This window comes from Pelecanus crispus, chromosome 20 (assembly GCF_030463565.1).
Source record: "Pelecanus crispus isolate bPelCri1 chromosome 20, bPelCri1.pri, whole genome shotgun sequence".
NCBI classification, from domain to species: domain Eukaryota; kingdom Metazoa; phylum Chordata; class Aves; order Pelecaniformes; family Pelecanidae; genus Pelecanus; species Pelecanus crispus.
In genome coordinates this window covers 1,500,556-1,523,676 of record NC_134662.1, presented here as the reverse complement: position 1 = coordinate 1,523,676, position 23,121 = coordinate 1,500,556, and the positions used below count along the sequence as shown (strand labels likewise).

Below are 23,121 nucleotides of genomic sequence, written 5' to 3'. Positions count from 1 at the left end.
AGGCACCCCGCAGCACACCCGCGATCCTCCGGGCACCCCGCAGCATCGCCCGCCCGTGCCTGCTCCCCACCTCCAGCCCCGCGAGCAGAGGCTCCCTCGCACCCCGTCCCGGCGGGGCCGGCGGTGGTCCCCAGAGGCTGAGCCCCGGCTGCGGGCAGAGCGCTGAGAAAAGTGGAGAGGGGATGAGACCGGGCTGGGGGGGGCTGAGCAGAGCCAAGCGTCCGGCAGCTGGGGAGAAGCCCTCACCCTCCCCGCAGGGCGCTGGGGCCTGTGCCAAGGCCACCCGGCCCCAGCCCTGGCCCCCACCCCGGCTCAGGCCTTGCTTTCTGGACCGGGGCGGATAAGGCCCTTCCCGCAGCCCCGGCTGGCAAGAGCCGTAAGCCCAGCGTGTGCCACACAGCCCGGCACGGGCGACGGCGCCACGCGGGGTGCTTGTGGTGTAAGCCGGCAGGCAGCCAAACACCACACAGCCGGTCACCCACCGCCCCCCCTCCCCGGTGGCATGGGGGGGAGAACTGGAAAAGAAAGTGAAATTCCTGGGTTGAGATAAAGACAGTTTAATAGGACAGCAAAGGAAGGGAAAATAATAATGAATAATAATACACAAAATAAGTGATGCACAATGCAATTGCTCACCACCAACCGACCAATGCCCAACCCATCCCCGAGCAGTGATGCCCCCCGGCCAACCCCCCCCCAGTTTCTATACTGCCCACGACGCCATATGGTATGGAACAGCCCTTTGGGCAGTTGGGGTCAGCTCTCCTGGCTGTGCCCCCTCCCAGCTTCTTGTGCACCCGGCAGAGCACGGGAAGCTGAAAAGTCCTTGACTGGCGTGAGCACTGCTCAGCAACAACTACATCAGCGTGTGTATTGGGTTTGCAGCCAGGGTCAAGCCACCACAGCTTGTTATCAACATTATTCTCGGACTAAATCCAAAATACAGCACTATGTCAGCTACTAGGAAGAAAATTAACCTATCCCAGCAGAAACCAGGACAGCAGATTTCTGGGCAACTGGGGTTTCCTATTCGAGGCCGGTGTGTGATCCGTGCAACCCACTTACTCCACGTAGCATCAGTCGCATGATGTGTAGAGGGGACCCTCCCTTTGAACACCCAGCCCAGCACCGGCAGTTGGGGTGCCAGCAGGAGCTGCGCTTCAGTACCAACCCCTTCCGAAGCAGCTCAAAACCTTTCATATGCTACCAATATCTCCTTCTCAGTTGGAGTATAGCGGGCTTCGGATCCTCTGTATCCCGACTCCAAAACCCTCGGGGCTGACCTCGAGTCTCCCCTGGTGCTTTCTGCCAGAGGCTCCAGGCAGGGCCATTCTCCCTGGCTGCGGTGTAGAGCACATTTTTAATATCCTGCCCTGTCTGGACTGGCCCAAGGGCTACTGCATGAACTATCTCCCGTTTAATTTGTTGAAAGGCTTGTTGTTGCTCAGGGCCCCATTTGAAATCCTTCTTCCTTTGGGTCACCTGATAGAGAGGGCTTACGATCTGGCTGTAATTTGGAATATGCATTCTCCAAAAACCCACAACGCCTAAGAAAGCTTGTGTTTCCTTCTTGCTAGTTGGTGGGGACACAGCTGTTATTTTGTTGATCACATCCATTGGGATCTGATGACATCCATCTTGCCATTTTATTCCTAAAAACTGGATCTCCTGTGCAGGTCCCTTGACCTTACTTTGTTTTATGGCAAAACCAGCCTTCAGAAGGATTTGGACTATTTTCTCTCCCTTCTCAAAAACTTCTTCTGCTGTGTTGCCCCACACAATGATGTCATCAATGTACTGCAGATGTTCTGGAGCTTCACCCTGTTCCAGTGCCGTCTGGATCAGTCCATGGCAAATGGTGGGGCTGTGCTTCCACCCCTGGGGCAGTCGGTTCCAGGTGTACTGAACACCCCTCCAGGTAAGAGCAAATTGGGGCTTGCACTCTGCTGCCAAAGGGGTGGAGAAAAATGCATTAGCGATGTCAATTGTGGCATACCACTTAGCTGCCTTTGACTCCAGTTCATATTGAAGTTCTCGCATGTCTGGCACGGCAGTGCTCAGTGGTGGTGTAACTTCGTTCAGGCCACGATAGTCCACTGTCAGTCTCCACTCCTCATTAGACTTTCGCACTGGCCATGTGGGACTGCTAAAGGGTGAGCGAGTCTTGCTGATCACTCCCTGGCTCTCCAGGCGACGAATCAGGTTATGGATGGGAATCAGGGAGTCTCGGTGCGATATTGCCACCGGTGCACAGTTGTGGTAGCGATTGGCACCTGTTGTTCTTCAACCCTCAGCAACCCTACAATCGAAGGGTCCTCTGAGAGACCAGGCAAGGTGGACAGCTGTTTAATCTCCTCCATCTCCAAAGCAGCTATCCCAAAAGCCCACCAGTACCCTTTTGGGTCCTTGAAATACCCTCTCCTGAGGTAGGCTATGCCAAGGATGCACAGGGCGTCTGGGCCAGTCACAATGGGGTGCTTCTGCCACTCATTCCCAGTTAGGTTCAGTTCAGCTTCCAGCACAGTTAGCTGTTGGGATCCCCCTGTCACTCCAGAAATACAGATGGGTTCTGCCCCTCTATAGTTTGATGGCATTAGGGTACACTGTGCACCAGTGTCCACTAGAGCCCCATACTCTTGTGGGTCTGATGTGCCAGGCCATTGAATCCACACAGTCCAGTAAACCCGGTTGTCCCGTTCCTCCACCTGGCTGGAGGCAGGGCCCCTCTAGTACTGGTCATAGTATTCGCTGTTCACTTCTTATAAATATGAATCAGAAGCCCCTTCATTGAGATCAGGGGTGAGATCATCCCTTCTACTGTGGGGAATTGCCCACTGGAAACTGAAGCAGCAATTTTCCTGGAAGAACCGCCTTTTGTGATTGTTTTTCCTTGCAACTCACATACCATGCCTCTAGGGTCAAGGCAGATTTTCCATCCCACTTCCTCATGTCCCCTCCATGGTGACGCAGGTAAAACCACAGGGTGGCCTGTGGTGTGGAGCCACTGTATCCTCTCTCTTGAGTAGAGGGATGCTTGCGTCTAATGGCTGAGATACTGGGCCATACAGGTGGGGAGTAGGACATATCCTCTTTGAGTTGCTGGAACTCTCAGGACAGTTTGTTGGACAGTCTTTCCACAGCCGAGACACAGGCCCGTAGGGAGGAAGAGAGACTTTCTCTGTATTGTCGGAGTTGGCCACTGTTGATCCCTCTCTGTCTTTCCAGGTCATTACTGCCAATGAGTTGGCAAGCGACGAAGGTGTGCTCCATGCAAACTTCCACCGCATGGGTTGTGTGCACCTGACTTCATCTGGATCTTCGGATAACTGTTCATTGTTCAGGTCATCATAAATCACCTCCAGCATGGCTAATTCCCTCAGGTACTGGATGCCTCTCTCCACGGTAGCTCACTTGCCTGGGTGACATAGAACATCTTCTTTGAAGGGATACCTTTCCTTCAGGGCCGACAGGAGTTCACATTGTGGGGTTTTGAGCAACCGCATCGCCTGTTGCCAAAGTTTGAGTAGATGCATTGCATATCGCAGTGGCTGGAGTAGCTGCAGTCCATGTCACGGGGTTTTGAGCAACCGCATTGCCTGTCGCGGGGGTTTGAGTAGCTGCAGTGCCCGCTGTGGGGGTTGGAGTGGCCGCAGTGCCCATCATGGGGGCTGATCTCTCCGTGATTTTCTTAAATAGCTGTTTAACCCTAAACAAGACCTGAACCACATTCAGGAGACATAGCAATAGGAAGATGCTGGTTTGAACATCCCAAGGATATTAAAAATTTTCAAGAGCTGTTCTAACTAGCCTCAAGGAGAGGGATGGTGAAGGAGCGGGGGAAAGTGTCCCCCTCTGTCTCCCCCATAGGTTGGTTCTCTGAGGAGAAGAGATAAAAAGTGTAATTATTATAGTTTCTGAGAAACGGCTCCTGAAGCACGGGGATGACGGTAATGCTGAGTACAACCTCATGACTGATAATTTTATTATACCATAAGTCAGTGTTACACAGTACAGCAAAGCAGTAACTTTAACCCAGCTCCCAGAAGTGATAAATAGCACCACAGGGCGTGCATATGGCAAGTAAGGTGTTACGTAGCACAACTCTGAGAACAAGCACAACTCAGAGCAAATTAATCAATATTGTGATCAGTGACTGTTAAACTAATATAATGAATGCTTATCACAAGTTTGTTTTAACACGCTCTGGTCAGATCTGTCATTATCTTGAACCCTTCGTGCCCCACACTGGGCGCCAAAAAGGACCACTGTGCTTTAACCCGGCCGGCAGCTAAACACCACACCGCCTCGCTCACTGCCCCCGCTCCCCAGTGGCATGGAGCAGAGACCGGCAAAAAAAGTGAAATTCATGGGTTGAGATAAAGATAGTTTAATAGGACAGAAAAGGAAGGGAAAATAATAACAGCAGCAACAATAGTAATAATAACATCCAAAGCAAGTGATGCCCAATGCAATTGCTCACCACCCGCTGACCGATGCCCAGCCCGTCCCCGAGCAGCGATCGCTGCCCCCCAGGCCAACTCCCCCCAGTTTCTATACAGGGCATGACATCGTATGGTATGGAATGGCCCTTTGGTCAGTTTGGGTCAACTACTCTGGCTGTGCCCCCTCCCAGCTCCTTGTGCACCTGGCAGAGCATGAGAAGCTGAAAAGTCCTTGACTAGTGTGAGCACTACCTAGCAACAACTAAAACATCAGCGTGTTATCAGCATTGTTCTCAAATTAAATCCAAAACACAGCACTATGTCAGCTACTAGGAAGAAAATTAACTCTATCCCAGCCGAAGGACAGTATCCAGCCCTTATTCCATACTATCTACATCATGCCCAGGTCCTACCCTTTCCAATACATTCCAATTAATCACCACCACTTTTCCTGTCTTTTGAGATATACACACAGATATCATTCCCTTAGTCTGTGGGCCATCCCTCTAAAACATCCGTTGAGTTCATTCAGTCCACGACTTTGGGCTCCATCCCACAGCAGTCCTTCAGGGCAGGAGAGATGGTGTGCGGTGTTGGACTGTTGCATGCTGAGGCCAGTTCTGGTTCCATCACGCTGCACTTTGCTCGGTTTTATTAAAGTTCATTCTCCATTAATCTTGGGTGATTCTTACCGTAATAACACTGATATGGCATATAGCAACCATAAAAGTGATGACATACAGTACTATATAGCAATTAACATCATACCATTCTGTTCATTGGCTATTTTCACCCAAAATGAAATCCCCTTGAGGTACACATTGGACTTCCCCATCCTTTCGCATAACCCATCAAGCGCACCCAGGTCCTTGAGCAAAAGCAATCCCACGAATGGGTTTGCCTTTGCCTGAGGGGGAAGTCACCCAGACTTTATCCCCTTCTACACCACGTAAAAGTTTTGATTGGGCAGGGCCAGCTCGATTGGCAGATCCCCTGGTGTTGACTAACCAGGTGGCTTTTGCTAAATGCGTATCCCAATGTTTGAATGTCCCAGCACCCATTGCTCTCAGGGGAGTCTTTAACAATCCATTGGATCGCTCGATTTTCCCGGAGGCTGGTGCATGGCAAGGGATGTGATACACCCACTCAGTGCCGTGCTCTTTGGCCCAGGTGTCTATGAGGTTGTTTCGGAAATGAGTCCCGTTGTCTGACTCGATTCTTTCTGGGGTGCCATGTCGCCACAGGACTTGCTTTTCAAGACCCAGGATGGTGTTCTGGGCGGTGGCATGGGGCACGGGATATGTTTCCAACCATCCAGTGGTTGCTTCCATCATGGTGAGCACATGGCGCTTGCCTTGGCGGGTCTGTGGGAGTGGGATATAATCAACCTGCCAGGCCTCCCCGTATTTATATTTCAGCCATCGCCCACCATACCACAGAGGCTTTAACCTCTTGGCTTGCTTGATCACAGCGCATGTTTCCCATTCATGGATAACCTGTGCAATACTGTCCATGGTCAAGTCCACCCCTCGGTCACGAGCCCATCTATATGTTGCATCCCTTCCTTGATGGCCTGAGGCGTCATGGGCCCACCCAGCTATAAATAATTCACCCTTATGTTGCCAGTCCAGATCCACTGAGCCACTTCAACCTTAGCAGCCTGATCCACTGCTGGTTGTTTGGATGTTCTTCAGTGGCCCGGCTCTTGGGTACGTGAGCATCTACATGACGAACCTTTACAACCAGGTTCTCTACCCGGGCAGCAATATCTTGCCACAACGCGGCAGCCCGGATGGGTTTGCCTCTGCGCTGCCAGTCGCTCTGTTCCCATTGCTGCGCCCCACACCCACAGGGCATTTGCCACCATCCATGAGTCAGTACTGAGATAAAGTCCCGGCCACTCTTCTCCTTCAGCAGTATCTAAGCCAGCTGGATGGCGCTCACCTCCACAGACTGACTCGACTGCCCTTCTCCTTCGCAGACTAAGCCCAAAACACAGCACTGTGTCAGCTGCTAGGAAGAAAATTAACTCTACTCCAGCCGAAACCACAACAGCACCCCGCGCTGCGGGCACACATGCTGCGTCACCAACTGCGCTTGTCCACACCCGCCCGTCACACCTGCTCAGCCCCCTGCGCACATGCCAACGCACAAACCACCCGCTCCCCCCCACCGACACACCCCCCTACCCCGGCGTGCACGCACGAGCACAGTCCTGTACACACACGCACACACACACACGTACCCCAGCGTGCACCCACGTGCACAGTCTTGCACACACACACACGTACCCCGGCGTGCACCCACGTGCACAGTCTTGCACACACACACACGTACCCCGGCGTGCGCCCATGTGCACAGTGTTGCACACACACACACACACGTACCCCGGCGTGCACCCACGTGCAGTCTTGTGCGTGCACACACACACACGTACCCCGGCGTGCACCCACGTGCACAGTCTTGCACACACACACACGTACCCCGGCGTGCGCCCACGTGCACAGTCTTACACACACACACACACGCGTACCCTGGCATGCACCCACGTGCAGTCTTGTGCGTGCACACACACACACGTACCCCAGCGTGCACCCACGTGCACAGTCTTGCACACACACACGTACCCCGGCGTGCACCCACGTGCAGAGTCTTGCACACACACACACACACGTACCCCGGCGCGCGCCCATGTGCACAGTCTTGCACACACACACACACACACGTACCCCGGCGTGCACCCACGTGCACAGTCTTGCACACACACACACACACACGTACCCCGGCATGCACCCACGTGCAGTCTTGTGCGTGCACACACACACACGTACCCCGGCGTGCACCCACGTGCACAGTCTTGCACACACACACACACACATACCCCAGCGTGCACCCACGTGCACAGTCTTGCACACACACACACATACCCCGGCGTGCGCCCACGTGCACAGTCTTGCACACACACACACACACACGTACCCCGGCGTGCGCCCACGTGCACAGTCTTGCACACACACACACGTACCCCGGCGTGCACCCACGTGCACAGTCTTGCACACACACACACACACACGTACCCCGGCGTGCACCCACGTGCAGTCTTGTGCGTGCACACACACACACGTACCCCAGCGTGCACCCACGTGCACAGTCTTGCACACACACACACGTACCCCGGCGTGCGCCCACGTGCACAGTCTTGCACACACACACACACACGTACCCCGGCGTGCACCCACGTGCACAGTCTTGCACACACACACACACGTACCCCGGCGTGCGCCCACGTGCACAGTCTTGCACACACACACACACACACACGTACCCCGGCGTGCACCCACGTGCAGTCTTGTGCGTGCACACACACACACGTACCCCGGCGTGCGCCCACGTGCACAGTCTTGCACACACACACACACACACGTACCCCGGCGTGCACCCACGTGCAGTCTTGTGCGTGCACACACACACACGTACCCCGGCGTGCGCCCACGTGCACAGTCTTGCACACACACACACACACACACGTACCCCGGCGTGCACCCACGTGCACAGTCTTGCACACACACACACACACACGTACCCCGGCGTGCGCCCACGTGCACAGTCTTGCACACACACACACACGTACCCCGGCGTGCGCCCACGTGCACAGTCTTGCACACACACACACACACACACACGTACCCCGGCGTGCACCCACGTGCAGTCTTGTGCGTGCACACACACACACGTACCCCAGCGTGCACCCACGTGCACAGTCTTGCACACACACACACGTACCCCAGCGTGCGCCCACGTGCACAGTCTTGCACACACACACACACACGTACCCCGGCGTGCACCCACGTGCACAGTCTTGCACACACACACACACACACGTACCCCGGCGTGCACCCACGTGCAGTCTTGTGCGTGCACACACACACACGTACCCCAGCGTGCACCCACGTGCACAGTCTTGCACACACACACACGTACCCCAGCGTGCGCCCACGTGCACAGTCTTGCACACACACACACACACGTACCCCGGCGTGCACCCACGTGCACAGTCTTGCACACACACACACACGTACCCCGGCGTGCGCCCACGTGCACAGTCTTGCACACACACACACACGTACCCCGGCGTGCACCCACGTGCAGTCTTGTGCGTGCACACACACACACGTACCCCAGCGTGCACCCACGTGCACAGTCTTGCACACACACACACGTACCCCAGCGTGCGCCCACGTGCACAGTGTTGCACACACACACACACGTACCCCGGCGTGCACCCACGTGCACAGTCTTGCACACACACACACACACACGTACCCCGGCGTGCGCCCACGTGCACAGTCTTGCACACACACACACACGTACCCCGGCGTGCGCCCACGTGCACAGTCTTGCACACACACACACACACACACACGTACCCCGGCGTGCACCCACGTGCAGTCTTGTGCGTGCACCCACACACACGTACCCCGGCGTGCACCCACGTGCACAGTCTTGCACACACACACACGTACCCCAGCGTGCGCCCACGTGCACAGTGTTGCACACACACACACACACGTACCCCGGCGTGCACCCACGTGCACAGTCTTGCACACACACACACACACACGTACCCCGGCGTGCACCCACGTGCACAGTCTTGCACACACGCCCCCCCCCCCCCGCCCCGGGGGCTCCGGGCAGCCCTGGCCCCGCCCCGTCCCCACTCCCCGCAGCCCCGCGCCTGCGCACCCCACACCCACGTGCCCGGCACGCGGAGACCCGCCCCACGCGCACACGTCACGCACGCGCGCGTGCGAGCAGCCGGCGCACGCGCGTGGGCACACGCACGCAGCCCACCCGGCCCGGCCCCAGGCGGTGCGGCAGGGGAGGGGGCTCGGGAGGGCTCGGGGGACGCAGGGCGGCACCGGGCCCCCCGGCGAGGCAGAGCCGGGGCAGAGCCGCTCGGTGCCGGCGCCGTCCCCGGGCTGGGCTCCCCGCAGCACGGCCCGGCCGGGGCCCGCGGGCAAGCGGGGCGCTCCCGGGGCTGCGGCAGCCCCCCCGCAGCCGCCGCCGTCCCCCCCGGCCTCCTGGTTTGCGGCGGCCTCGCTCCTCAGCCCCGGGGGCCAGCAGGCGCCGCCGGACACCGGCCCGCGCCCGGCTGCCGCGTCCCGGCCCCTCCGGCCCGGGGGACGCGGGGTGACCCACGGTCACGCGGCGGTGGGCCGGGTGCGGGGCCTCCCGCTCCCAACGGGGAGAAGGCGCCTCGCTCCCCGCTTCCCCCCAGCGAAGGGTTTACGGCAGCCGGGCGATGCCCGCAGCACAGGCGGCGGCGGCAGCAGCCGCGTCGCCCTCCCGCCAGCAGGCCGCAGGGGCCGGTGCGGCCAGGCCCCTCGGGAGCAGGCACCGGCAGCCCCCGGGCTGCCCCGGGACGGCAGCGAGGGCGCACGGGGAGCCCGAGGCAGGGATGCGCCGTTGCGTGACAGCCGGCCCGTAACGCACCCGCGCTTTACGGCAGCCTGGCCTTTACCCCGGGCTCCCGGTTTCACTTCAGCGGGAACGGGGAGGCCCCGGCCGGAGCCTCCGGTGCCGGGAGCGGCGGGGGGACTCGGGCTGCGCCCAGCGGCCCGGCGCGGCCCCCCCTGCCGCAGCGCCTCGGTGGCACCAGGCGGGCGCGGGGCGGGAGCAGCCGGGGAGCGGCGCGGCCGGTTCCGCGGCTCCGGCCCCGCTAAGGCAAGGAGAGCCCCCATTGGCTGTCCTGTCCCGGGAGGCGGGACAGCCGCACAGGAGCCAATCATTAGGCCCCAGCGCTGCTGCGCGGCAGCCATTTTGTTTGCGGGCGCAGCCGCCATCGTTGTTGAGGGCGGCCATCTTGCGGGCCTCTCTCCCTCCCTCCGTCTGCGGGACCCCCCCGCCAGTTCCCCGGTGCTGGGACCTCCCTCTCCGTGGAGGAATAAAGGAGAAAGGGGGAGCACCGTTGGGTCAAAACCCCAAGAGCCTTTGTGCACGCCCCAAACCACCTACACTGCTCCTGGTCCCCCCAGCCATGGGGGTCCCTGACCCCCAGGAGCAAAGCCCAGGCCCTGAGGGTCCTGCCCGTGTGGGGAGAGGCCCAGGGAAGACACCGAGGACGTTTGTCCACAGTTAGTGGTGCTTTGTTGTCTTTTTTTTTTTTTTTCCCTCTCCTTTTTCTCCTCCTTTAAAAAGTGCTATTTGTACATACTGACCTTAGAAAAGCAAGTAAAAACCGAGGGCCAGGTGCCCATCCGCAGTGCTGGGGCTGACCCCCGCAGCCTGGCCCAGGGCCTTCTAGTGTTACACTTGTGCAAGCACAGGGTGACATCCTTCACGGGTCCCCAGGCGGGACACGGGGGCGAGGGGGGGGACTCACAGACAACAGGGACACGAGTCCTGTGCAAGGTGACAGGGAGACAGGGCAGGGGCCAACCCCCCCGGAGCCCAGTGCCCCCGCGCCGTCCCCTGCCGCGGGGGTCCCTCCAGGCAGAGCTCAGCAGCGTGGACGCCGCCATGGCTGAGGACACAGGCCCTGCTCAGTTGACGGTGCTGCTCTGGATCCTTCCCTCCATGCTCTCCGTTGCACCGTAGGGGGTCCCCGGCCCGCTCGGCCCCTCCAGGCGGACAGCATCTGTGGGGACGGGAGGGAAGGGACAGGTTAGGAGCCATTGCAGCTTTTGGGGTGACCCACCACGTGCTGGCCTGGACCTTCTGGACTCTCCTGCCACTGGCACGGGGAGCCCTAGCACGTCCCCAGGGCAGCACAGGAGGGTCAGTTCTCTCCCCAGAGCAAGACACAGGCACCCATCTGGGGCAGAGGCAGCTGCTGAACTGGCACTGAGCGCTGGTGCCGGGGTCCCCAGCCTGGCAAGGGGCACCCCAACCCCTGCCCCCACATTTGGCTACCAGCACACGGAGCAGCCCCCACCACCCCTCAGTGACCCACAGGGTGCCAGGGTCAGCATGGCCATCGCAGGGCCAGGCAGGGGTAGATCACAGCAAGCAGGCACAGCCCCTGGCTCCGGGGCCAGGAGCGGCAGAAGCGGGATGGTGGCCCTGCCCCGTGTGCCTACCATGAGGGTCCCCCGGCGGGCAGAGCCGCAAGTGTCCCCACAGCCAGCCCTGCCATGGCATCTCCCGCCGGGACAGGGCTCCTGCCGCCTCCCCGCAGCCAGGGCCGTCGGGAAAGACACTTCTGCTTTAGCCCCGGGTTGGCACAAGACATGGGGCTCCCAGTGCCCCCAGCCCCATGGCTAGCCCCCCCCCCCCCCCCCAGTGCCCCCAGCCCCACTCACGATAGCGGACACGGATGGGCCACACCATGATACAGCACAGAGAGGCGATGGCAGCGATGGCAACACCTCCGGTGACCAACACCATCACCCAGTGGTAGAAGCTGATGCAGGCATGGCAGCAGAGCTCAGTCCTGCAGGGAGAGGGCAGGGACGTGGCTTGGTGGCCAGGGCTGGAGCCTGGCCCAGTGCTGCGCAAGTGCCCTGGGGCTGCTGACAGTGGTCCCACATCCTTGGTGTCAGGACTGGTTCACACTGGGACATGAGGGAAAGGTCCAGGGCAAGGAGACAGGGGCAGCACCCTGGACATCGAGATCCCCAGCCCCTTCGTGCATCCCAGAGATGCAGCCCTCTTCTAAGGCCAGAAGAGAAGTCAAGGAAGGATTTAAGACAGATCGGAGCTGGTTTTCACCCGTGTCTCTTGCTCCAAATGAGGCATATTTGCTGCCTAGCCCGAGGCAATGTGGTGGGAGCTGCCATTGGGAGGGTTCCCGCACCACAGGGACGCTTACGGGCATGGGTGCAGGTTCTGGATCGCCATCACAGCCAGGCCGTTGGCCATCTTGTCCGTGAAGCTCATGGCGCCGTAAACGAACGCGCCGCTGTGCTGCGAGGGGAGAGGAAACCTCATCGGCCGCTGTGCCGAGGCCAGCCCTGCCACGCGGCCCAGCGGGCGCCAGCAGCGAGAGCCTTGTGCCCTCTCATGGGCAGAGCCCATATTACAGCAGAGCCCTGGCACAGGGGACGGGGCTGCCCGCACCCCCACAGCAGAGCCCCCTCGCAGGGGGCTCCGTGTCCCCCCGATCCCGTGCCAGGGACCGCCCCAGCCCGCGGGCTCCGAGCCCCGCTATGACACCCCGGTCCATCCAGGCCGGGAGGAGCAGACGTACCGTGTTGGTGCCGATGAGGTCTGCTGTCATGGAGAGGGAGGTGACCAGGATAGTGGCGGAGCCAGCCCCAAGCAGCACGGCCGCCCCATATATCTCTGCTCCCATCTGCCTGGCCAGAGTCACCCAGGAGGCAAAGGCCAAGATCACCAGGATGCCCATGAAGTAGGTCAGCTGCTCTGGGCCAGCGTGGGGACAAGCAGAGGGAGAAGGGAAAGAGAGCTCAGACCCTGTCTCGGCTGACACCTGGCAAGGCGGGGGTGAGTGGGGAGGGCACGGGGGCCAGCTGCTGCCTCGGACCCACGGGGGACAGCCGTAGCTCACTCCCAGCTGGTTTTAAACAAAGAGCCCCCAAGCAGCAAGGGCCTTACAGTGGTCCAGGCTGTTTTACAGCGGTGGCTGCAGCCTAAGAGCCAAGCCCCCAGCAGAGCCGTAGGCAGGGTGCCTGCACGGGGACACCCAACCGGCAGGAGAGGTGGAGGCTTACTGGGGACCGGTGCTTGCTGCAGTGTGGAGAGGGATGCACTGGAGGGACAGCCCCCTCCTGCTGGCACTGCAGACCCCCACGCCCCATGCCTGCCCAGGCTGGCTCAGCCAAACCCTCCCTCTGCCTCTCACGGGCACCATGGGGCTCTCCCAGCCCAGTCAGGGCTGCACAAGATGGGCTGACTCTGGACCAGCATCACTTTCCCCAACCTCAGAGATGTGCAGGATAGGCCCATGCCCCCTCACACTGCCCACCACCTGCACTGTCCCAGCGGGACCCATGCTGCAGCAGGCGGTCATCTGCAGAGGATGCACGAGGGGTCCCTGCTCGCCAGCCAGGCTCAGGTCTGCTCTGTTCCCTTGTGCAGTCAGGATCTGGCCCCTGGGCCTCTCCTTGGGTCTAACTCAATCCTCACCAGGCCCCCAGGACTCACATTTCGACCTATCCACTTATTCACAGGCTTCATGAGGAAGGAGGAGAGGAAGCCACTGATGTACATCACCAGGGGGATGGTGGCGATGTATTTCTGCAAGAGACGAGGACAGGGAGATGAGCTCCGGATCATCGGCACAGGACCCCTGCCCACACAACCTCGACACGCGGGCAGGGACCTGCCCTGCGCCCACCTTGGGCAGCAGCAGCGAGTTGGTCAGGTACATGGCGATGTAGGTCTGGGACAGGTTGACGATGAGCCGGGTGGACATGTAGAGCACTGCTACCTGTGAGGGGACAGACAGGGCAGCACCGCTCAGCCCACGCTGAGGTAGGGAAGGTAGGCTGGCACCTTCCATGCCCGACCCTGTCATGGCACAGATGCCCACTGGGAAGGGGAGAGCCCCCCTGACATGGCAGGCGGGTGCCCAGCACAGCCCATCTCTCCATCCTCACCCACACCAGTGGCACGTCCCGCTGCCAGAGGATGCCCACAGCACCCAGGCAGGGCAGCAGCCTGGGACAGGCGCCACGAGCCCCGCCTGCAGCCGTACCTGGTAGAAGGCAGGCTCCAGCAGCCAGTCCTTCCAGATCAGCAGTGGGCGCGGGGGGCTCACAGGCTCCTTCTGCAGCAGGCGCGTGCTCTCTTCCAGCTGGGGCAGTGAGCCCGGCGGGTACGGCTTCTCTTTGGTGCCCACATGGAAGATGAGGGAGAACACGGCCCCCAGCCCCACCACAATGAGGGACAGGTTCTGGGTGAGGCAGAGGGGGTGAGCATAGCAGGAGGTGCCCTTTCCCTGCCCATCGTCCACCCCCCAGCAGTCTGGTAGATAGAGGGGTTCCCAAAAACCCAGGAAGAGCTCCATGTGGCCCCTGCCCAGTGCGGTAGGTGAGATTTCAGGGCACTGCTATTACGCTCCCTCCAGTACCTCCCCCGTTGAGCCACGTCCCACCCAGGGAAGACAGGACCCCAGGGACTGAGCACTGCCACTTACCCGAAATATAGGGACATCCTGGATGCCTAGGTGCTCTGTGTGGTCAGGCTGGTCCACCTGGAAGTTCAGCAGAAGCCAGGCCAGGCCGTACACAGTGATATTGGCCATGACAGTAAAGGCATACCTGGGGGGGAGACAGCACCTCAGGGTGATGCAGAGGGATAGGCACAGCTCCAGGCACGGCAGGGACACCTCGACCCAAGGCTGCCCTCCAAGGCAGGCGTGCTACAGCCAGCTTTGCGTCCCAGTGTCATTGCTGAGGTGACACTTCCAAGAGCACACAGCATCTGGCCAGGCATTAGCCTTACTGGTGCACCTCCCAGCATGCCCAGTCGAAGCCTCTGAGCACGACTGGGAGGAAAGCAAGATCCCCCCGTCCCAGCCTGTCCACCCTCCAGTCACAGCTCAGCTCTGCCCCAAGGATGCCCTGAGCTGCCTGACCCAGTGCTCCAGAGCTGGCCCCCTTGGCCCCAGGGTTACCCCAGCACTGCCCCACAACCTCCCTGCACGGCTGCGCTGCGGTCCCTGTACACCTGTACTTCCTCCCACCCGGGCAGATAACCAAACCCTGCTCCATCTGATAAACACTCCTTCCTGCAGCCTGATCCTGCCAGATAAGCGGCACCGAGCCCGGCTCCACGCACGGAACTGCGCACGCTGCCCAGCCTGGCCCTGGGGCCACCCCAACCTGTGGGACAGCCCGCACAGAGCCGTGCGTGGGACAGCCCGCACAGAGCCGTGCCCAGCTCTCCCTGGGGGCTTCCAGGGGGTGTCTATTCCTCCCCTGTGAGCATCACCCTCCAGTCCCGAAGGAGAAGGGCCCCCAGCTCAGGGAAGTGCCCCACAGGCTGCGTCACCAACATCCCTGGCATCAGGACATTCTCTCCTGCCACCAAAGGGTTTGGGCCACCAACCCAGAAGACCAGTGTCACTTGGACACATCCTGCAGGAGACATGCACAGCCCAGTCCCAGTCCTGCTGTACCGAGGGCTCAAGTGTGCCACGGCACACAGGGGACATCAGACCCGTGGCACCCAGGGGACCTCTCGTCACACGAGCGATGGGACCCAGCGCAGGCAGGGCTGCTCCCCCGGGTTCGGGGGACACCTAGGCCTGGCTGCGCTCACCTGAAAGCTGTGAGCTCCACCTTCTCATGGTCATTGGTCACCAGCTCGGGGATGAGGGAGAGGTGGGAGATCTGTGTGGCTGCCCAGCCGAATTGGAAGATGATGATGAAGGGGAGGTAGTAGATGAAGGCTGCCCACTGTGGTGTGTTCTCCTTGCAACCCAGGCAGGGGTTGAAGATGAAGGGGAAGGACACGAGGACGCAGGTGGTACCTGGGAAGAGAGTGGAGCGGTGAGAGGCTGCAAGCCCTGTTTCCCTGGAACCCCTACAGCCCCAGCTGGCTCAGACACAGACGGACAGACACAGCCAGCCGTCTGCTAGGACAGGTCCTACCCCCCAGGGCCGGGGAGGGAGGTGGGCCCCTTCCCCCAGCCAGGTGAGACACATGGAGCCCCAGACCTCTCCTCACCCTGTCCTGCACACGCTGATGTCCTTCCCTCTCGCACCCAGCGGTGAGGCAGACAGACAGACACTTGTCAGCAGACTTCTCCCCAGTCAAGTTCCCCCCGCAAAGTGCAGTGCTATCTCGCACCTGCTCTGTCCCACTCAAAACGCCGAGGACAGACCCTCATGCCATCACAGCACGCAGCCACCAAGGGCTTCTCTCCCCACCTCCAGCCTGCAGATAACCGGCTCCAAGGGAGACGCGCCGCCCTGCTACCTGCCCGAGGGCGATAAGGCACCCTGAGGGCCAGGAGGGCTCCAGGCTGTCCTGCGGGCGCAGGGCCAGCTCGTCCGTCTTCTTGTCCCTTCTCCCATGGGGCTGGCAGAGGGAGCCACGCTTCCCCCACGCTTGCAGAAGTCACCCGCAGAGCGATGGCCAGGGACACCTCCAGCGCAACGGGGTGGGGACAGGAGCAGATCTGCGCCCCACGCCAGGCTCCGAGCCATAGGAAGGTCCCAGCTGAGTCAGGGACAGCAGAGCCAGGCTCCTCCCTCTGCTGCAGCGTGACGGCGTGGGGACGCCTGCGTGGAGCAGGCAGGGACAGGCTGGCTTCTCCCTTCCCTTTCACAGGGTTACTCCGCTGGCTGCTCCGGAGGCCAAGGCGCCGACGCGGAGACGGCCGCATCCCCTGAGCTGCGTGTCCCCAGCTTCGCTGGGTGCTGCCGAAGAGCCATGGGAACCTGTTCCTATAGCTAAGGGGAATCTGCAGCTGCTTTGCCACCTCCCCAAGGTCCCCTCTCCAGGGAACTTTGCAAGGTCCTCTTCCTCATGAGAAATCCCTCCTCACTCTCACATTGCACAGCCACCCAGCTGCCGCAGGGCCGGGGCAAAGCTGTTCTCCCTGTGCTGAGGGCAGGCAGTGACAATCCCAGCCCGGCTCCAATCCACCCTGGGCAAGGACCCCGGGAGGGTGCTGGGTGCTGCCCTGCACCAGCTCGCAGACAGCTCTGGGGCTCCAGGAGCTCCCTGAAGGACAGGGAACTTGGGCATACTGTGGTGTCTCTGTCCCAGACAAGCCACGGGGATGGGAAGGGTCCAAGAAGGTTCAAACCAGACCAGACCTCCTTTGTTCCCTTGTTACAGGGCTGTCGGTTTTAACCAAGCCCCATCTGGAGGAGCGAGGAGCCTCTGCCCCCTCCCCAGTCCCAGGCCCCGCAGGGTCGGGCTCTGCAGCCCCCTAAGGGCTGCGAGGGACTTGCCCACGTCCCCTGGGGAGCGCCGGGGCAGGAGCTGCGGGCCCCAGGCTGCTGCAGCCTCCGTGTCTGCCCCTGCGCCCACCCACGAGCCATCGCTGCCATCACGCACGCAGGAGACTCCTGTCACTCCCTCCTCCTCATGGCCCCCAGGGACAGGCAGCGCCCACCACCGAGGCCAACCCCACCGGCCACCCCCAAGGAGCCATGCTCCTCTGGCGTGGGGCTGTGAGCTGCATCGTGACACCTGCATATCCCTGGCTCTGCCCAAGCGAACGTGGCTTCACTGTGAGCCAGAGGGGTCATGGGGACCCCCCACTCTCCCAAGCGGGGCCATGGGAGCCCCCCAGCACCACCCTGCCCATCCCTGCAGCACCCCAGGCAGGCAGCAGAGGTCCAGGCTCTCATCTCCAGGCCCTGCGGGGCAGGATCATGGGAATGCCAGGCTGCACGGCACAGGCAGCCCAGGCAGGGAATTTGGTGCTGCACTGCCAGACTGATTCAGACAGGCAGCAAAGAGCTGCTCATCCTTCCCACCCCATTGCAGCAGGAAGCTGCCCCCAGAAAAAGCCAGTGAGCAGGTGGGCTGGCGTGCGGGGCGAGCCACGCGGGACCGCTGGCACTGGCAGCCCGGCGCTGCGGTGGGGAGATGCCACCGATAGCAACTCGTGGTGTCTCTCCCCCTACCCCTGAGGCTGCGGTTTCACAACGTTTCCTCTGATCTGAGCACGAGTTGCCACCAGACGAGCCGCCCCGCTCCCACATGAAACATCTCACCGCAGCGTGACCAACTGAGCCAAGAGAGGTGCTGGCACAGCTGGTTCCAACAGGTTTGCCGGCTCCGCTCAGTCACACCATGGTCAGCCGAGGGAGGTGGTGGGGTGGCCCCCACCTTCTAGGGAATAACCCATGCTCCGGCTGGGAAACGCAGCCTCCATCCATGCCTCCAGCCTCCACCCCTGCTGCTGAAGCAGGCAGGGCCGGGCAGGGTGCTCTGCACCCCGCAGCAGGGAGCGGAGCCGGCCAGGGCAGCTGCAGCCCCTGTGCAAGATGTGATTCAGGACTTCCCCTTCAGTGCACGCTAGGCAGCACCCAGCTGGAGCGGACCTGCCGGGGGTGGGGGGAAGCACAGCTCCAGCCACTTCCCTAAATCTAGGGTGCGGATCTAGCTGACACCGCAGCAGGGGGTAAAGCTGCCCCCCTCCTTGACTCGCCAAGCAAAACTCTGGGGAGATCAGCCACCTTATCAGGCTATCCTTCGGTTGCACAAAGCGGCTGGCCGAGATAAACTCGGAATCAAGATAAGAGCACCCACACTACAACCGTCCTCTCTCCGCGCCTGTCCACTCCAGGCGAGCTGGCGCTCGGGTGTTACTGTGCTGCTAGTGGGAGGAAGCACCGAGGGTCTTTATCTCTGGCTGTCAACGGACGTTTCTTCACGCTAACTGCCCCATTCCCCAACGCCAGGTCAGCGGGGATGGGACAGGCTCCTGCGCCGGCCGTGGCACCGAGGACCCTTCTCCAGGTCACGCTGTCCCCTCAGAGGACCCCAACACAGGAGTCCTCACCAGCCCCCGCACTTCACGGCATTTTTTGACTCCAGGGCATGACACAAGACAAGCGCCTGTTAATAATTCACACCAAGACGGTGCCTCCTCCGCATCCCCACGGGGCCCTTACTCACCAGGTGCCGGCTGCAAACGCAGCACATGGGGTGCCCAGCCCAGCGCAGTCAAGGGGCCCCACACCCCAGGGTAACCCACGGGGATAACAGAGAGCTGCCTGGCCCCAGGGAAGTCCCAGATAAAACCCCAAGCTCCCGGGAAAGCCCAGATTTTACTGTCAGTCTCGTTTTTGCTGTAGCACTGACTGGCTAAGCACACAGCTCTCGCCCTGACCCAACGCCCCCCTACGCGGGGGGACGGAGGCACAGCCTGCAGCCCCCTCCCGCTGCACCGGGATGGCCCAAGGGACAGCGGGGAGCCCCGGGCTGTGAGTGCCCAGGCAGCCCCCACCGCCGCAGCACGGGCCGCCGGGATGGGGACGGTGCCCAGGCAGGACGGGGACACTGCGGTGCCCCTTCCCCATCCGGGTTCAGCCACCCATGCCTGGGGGATCCCGGAGCACCCTGCTGTGGCCCCCAGGGCTGTCCCCTACACGTGGGGCACCCCAGTTGCAACCTCACTGCCATGGGGGATGCTGCATCTCCATATGGGGCACCCCAGAAAGGCACCTCCCGGTCTGCCCCCCCTCCACGCAGGGCACCCCCAGGCCCATCTCCCCCCACCCACGGCACTGCCGCCCCAGCCCTGATATTGCCTGGGGCTGGTTCACCCCCATACAGGGCACGCAGGAAAACCTCCCCAGGGCAGCTTCCATGGGAGCGCTGCTCCCTTCCACCCCAGGGCACCCAATTCTGCTCACCCCTGGGGCTGCCCCTCTCCACCCGGGGGGGACCCAGTCCCCACCTCACTGCAACGGGGGCTGTTCCCCCCTCTGGGCAGGGAGGGGGCTCCAGGAAGGCTTCCCTGGGGCTGACCCCCACCCCCAGAAAGGCTGCCCCAGGGCCACCCATCTCCACAGAGGGCACCCTGGATAGGCACCCTTGGTTTGCCCAGCCAGGGCACCCCAGAAAGGCTCCCCTGGGGCCATCCCTCTCCACCCAGGGCACCCTAGAAAGGCAGCCCGGGTGTCCCCCACCCAGGGCACCCCAGACAGACACCCTGAGAGCTGACTCCATACCCGAGAAAGGCTCCCCGAGGGCCACCCATCTCCACCCAGGGCACCCCAGAAAAGCTCCCCTGGGGCCATCCCTCTCCACCCAGGGCACCCCAGAAAGGCTCCCCCGGGGCCATCCGTCTCCACCCAGGGCACCCCAGAAAGGTGCCCGTGGAGCTGACCCCCCCATACTCAGGGCACCCCAGAAAGGCACCCCCAGGGCCATCCCTGTCCACCCAGGGCACCCCAGAAAGGCTCCGCCGGGGCTGACACCACCCCCCCCCATACTCAGAGCACCCCAGAAAAGCACCCTTGCTCCCATTCCCCCAGAAAGGCTCCCCTGGGGCCGTCCCTCTCTACCCAGGGCACCCCAGAAAGGCTCCCCCGAGGCTGACACCAGCCCCCCCATACTCAGAGCACCCCAGGAAAGCACCCTTGCTCCCATTCCCCCAGAAAGGCTCCCCTGGGGCCGTCCCTCTCCACCCAGGGCACCCCAGAAAGGCTCCCCCGGGGCTGACTCCCCCATACTCAGAGCACCCCAGAAAAGCACCCTTGCTCCCATTCCCCCAGAAAGGCTCCCCTGGGGCCGTCCCTCTCTACCCAGGGCACCCCAGAAAGGCACCCTTGGTCTGCCCCACCCAGGGCACCCCAGAAAGGCTCCCCCGAGGCTGACACCAGCCCCCCCATACTCAGAGCACCCCAGGAAAGCACCCTTGCTCCCATTCCCCCAGAAAGGCTCCCCTGGGGCCGTCCCTCTCTACCCAGGGCACCCCAGAAAGGCTCCCCCGGGGCTGACACCACCCCCCCACATACTCAGAGCACCCCAGAAAGGCTCCCCCGGGGCTGACTCCCCCATACTCAGAGCACCCCAGAAAAGCACCCTTGCTCCCATTCCCCCAGAAAGGCTCCCCTGGGGCCGTCCCTCTCTACCCAGGGCACCCCAGAAAGGCACCCTTGGTCTGCCCCACCCAGGGCACCCCAGAAAGGCTCCCCCGAGGCTGACACCAGCCCCCCCATACTCAGAGCACCCCAGGAAAGCACCCTTGCTCCCATTCCCCCAGAAAGGCTCCCCTGGGGCCATCCCTCTCCACCCAGGGCACCCCAGAAAGGCTCCCCCGGGGCTGACACCACCCCCCCACATACTCAGAGCACCCAGAAAGGCTCCCCCGGGGCTGACTCCCCCATACTCAGAGCACCCCAGAAAAGCACCCTTGCTCCCATTCCCCCAGAAAGGCTCCCCTGGGGCCGTCCCTCTCTACCCAGGGCACCCCAGAAAGGCACCCTTGGTCTGCCCCACCCAGGGCACCCCAGAAAGGCTCCCCCGGGGCTGACACCACCCCCCCCCCATACTCAGAGCACCCCAGAAAAGCACCCTTGCTCCCATTCCCCCAGAAAGCCTCCCCCAGGACCATCCCTCTCCACCCAAGGCACCCCAGAAAGGCACCCTTGGTCTGCCCCACCCAGGGCACCCCAGAAAGGCTCCCCCGGGGCTGACACCACCCCCCCCCCATACTCAGAGCACCCCAGAAAAGCACCCTTGCTCCCATTCCCCCAGAAAGCCTCCCCCAGGACCATCCCTCTCCACCCAAGGCACCCCAGAAAGGCACCCTTGGTCTGCCCCACCCAGGGCACCCCAGAAAGGCTCCCCCGGGGCTGACACCACCCCCCCCCCATACTCAGAGCACCCCAGAAAAGCACCCTTGCTCCCATTCCCCCAGAAAGCCTCCCCCAGGACCATCCCTCTCCACCCAAGGCACCCCAGAAAGGCACCCTTGGTCTGCCCCACCCAGGGCACCCCAGAAAGGCTCCCCCGGGGCTGACACCACCCCCCCCCCCATACTCAGAGCACCCCAGAAAAGCACCCTTGCTCCCATTCCCCCAGAAAGCCTCCCCCAGGACCATCCCTCTCCACCCAAGGCACCCCAGAAAGGCACCCTTGGTCTGCCCCACCCAGGGCACCCCAGAAAGGCTCCCCCGGGGCTGACACCACCCCCCCCCCATACTCAGAGCACCCCAGAAAAGCACCCTTGCTCCCATTCCCCCAGAAAGCCTCCCCCAGGACCATCCCTCTCCACCCAAGGCACCCCAGAAAGGCACCCTTGGTCTGCCCCACCCAGGGCACCCCAGAAAGGCTCCCCCGGGGCTGACACCACCCCCCCCCCCATACTCAGAGCACCCCAGAAAAGCACCCTTGCTCCCATTCCCCCAGAAAGCCTCCCCCAGGACCATCCCTCTCCACCCAAGGCACCCCAGAAAGGCACCCTTGGTCTGCCCCACCCAGGGCACCCCAGAAAGGCTCCCCCGGGGCTGACACCACCCCCCCCCATACTCAGAGCACCCCAGAAAAGCACCCTTGCTCCCATTCCCCCAGAAAGCCTCCCCCAGGACCATCCCTCTCCACCCAAGGCACCCCAGAAAGGCACCCTTGGTCTGCCCCACCCAGGGCACCCCAGAAAGGCTCCCCCGGGGCTGACACCACCCCCCCCCCATACTCAGAGCACCCCAGAAAAGCACCCTTGCTCCCATTCCCCCAGAAAGCCTCCCCCAGGACCATCCCTCTCCACCCAAGGCACCCCAGAAAGGCACCCTTGGTCTGCCCCACCCAGGGCACCCCAGAAAGGCTCCCCCGGGGCTGACACCACCCCCCCCCCATACTCAGAGCACCCCAGAAAAGCACCCTTGCTCCCATTCCCCCAGAAAGGCTCCCCCGGGGCCATCCCTCCCCACCCAGAGCACCCCAGAAAGGCTCCCCCGGAGCCGTCCCTCCCCACCCCGGGCACCCCAGCGAAGCCCCCCCGGCCCCCCCAGCACCCACCGGCCAGGTGCCAGGACTTCCTCCGCCCGTAGCGGCCGCAGCCGGCGGAGCGGTCCGCTTCGTAGCCCAGCAGCGGCGTGCAGAGCCCGTCGGCCACCTGCCCCGCCAGCAGCAGCCCGCCGGCCAGGCGGTGGCCGTAGCCCAGCACGGCGTGCAGGTAGAGCAGCAGGTAGGTGAACCACAGCGATGCGCACAGGTCGTTCAGGAAGTGCCCGGCCGCGAAGCTCAGCCGCGCCCGCAGCGGCAGCCCCGCGGCCCCCGCTCCCGCCGGGGGCTCCGCCAT

The 23,121-nt window shown here is 62.2% G+C and overlaps 1 protein-coding gene across 1 annotated transcript; it reads right to left on the bottom strand.

Moving 5' to 3' along the window:
* Window positions 1–10,933: 10,933 nt before the first annotated feature.
* Window positions 10,934–23,121, bottom strand: MFSD12 (major facilitator superfamily domain containing 12). The gene is made up of 10 exons (XM_075723488.1): window positions 22,839–23,121; window positions 15,669–15,879; window positions 14,542–14,665; window positions 14,101–14,298; window positions 13,741–13,833; window positions 13,548–13,640; window positions 12,631–12,801; window positions 12,253–12,347; window positions 11,744–11,874; window positions 10,934–11,079 (listed from the first exon to the last, which is right to left on the bottom strand). Exons 1-10 carry the CDS (start codon window positions 23,119–23,121, stop codon window positions 10,985–10,987), a joined length of 1,494 nt encoding a protein of 497 aa, XP_075579603.1. The 3' UTR covers window positions 10,934–10,984.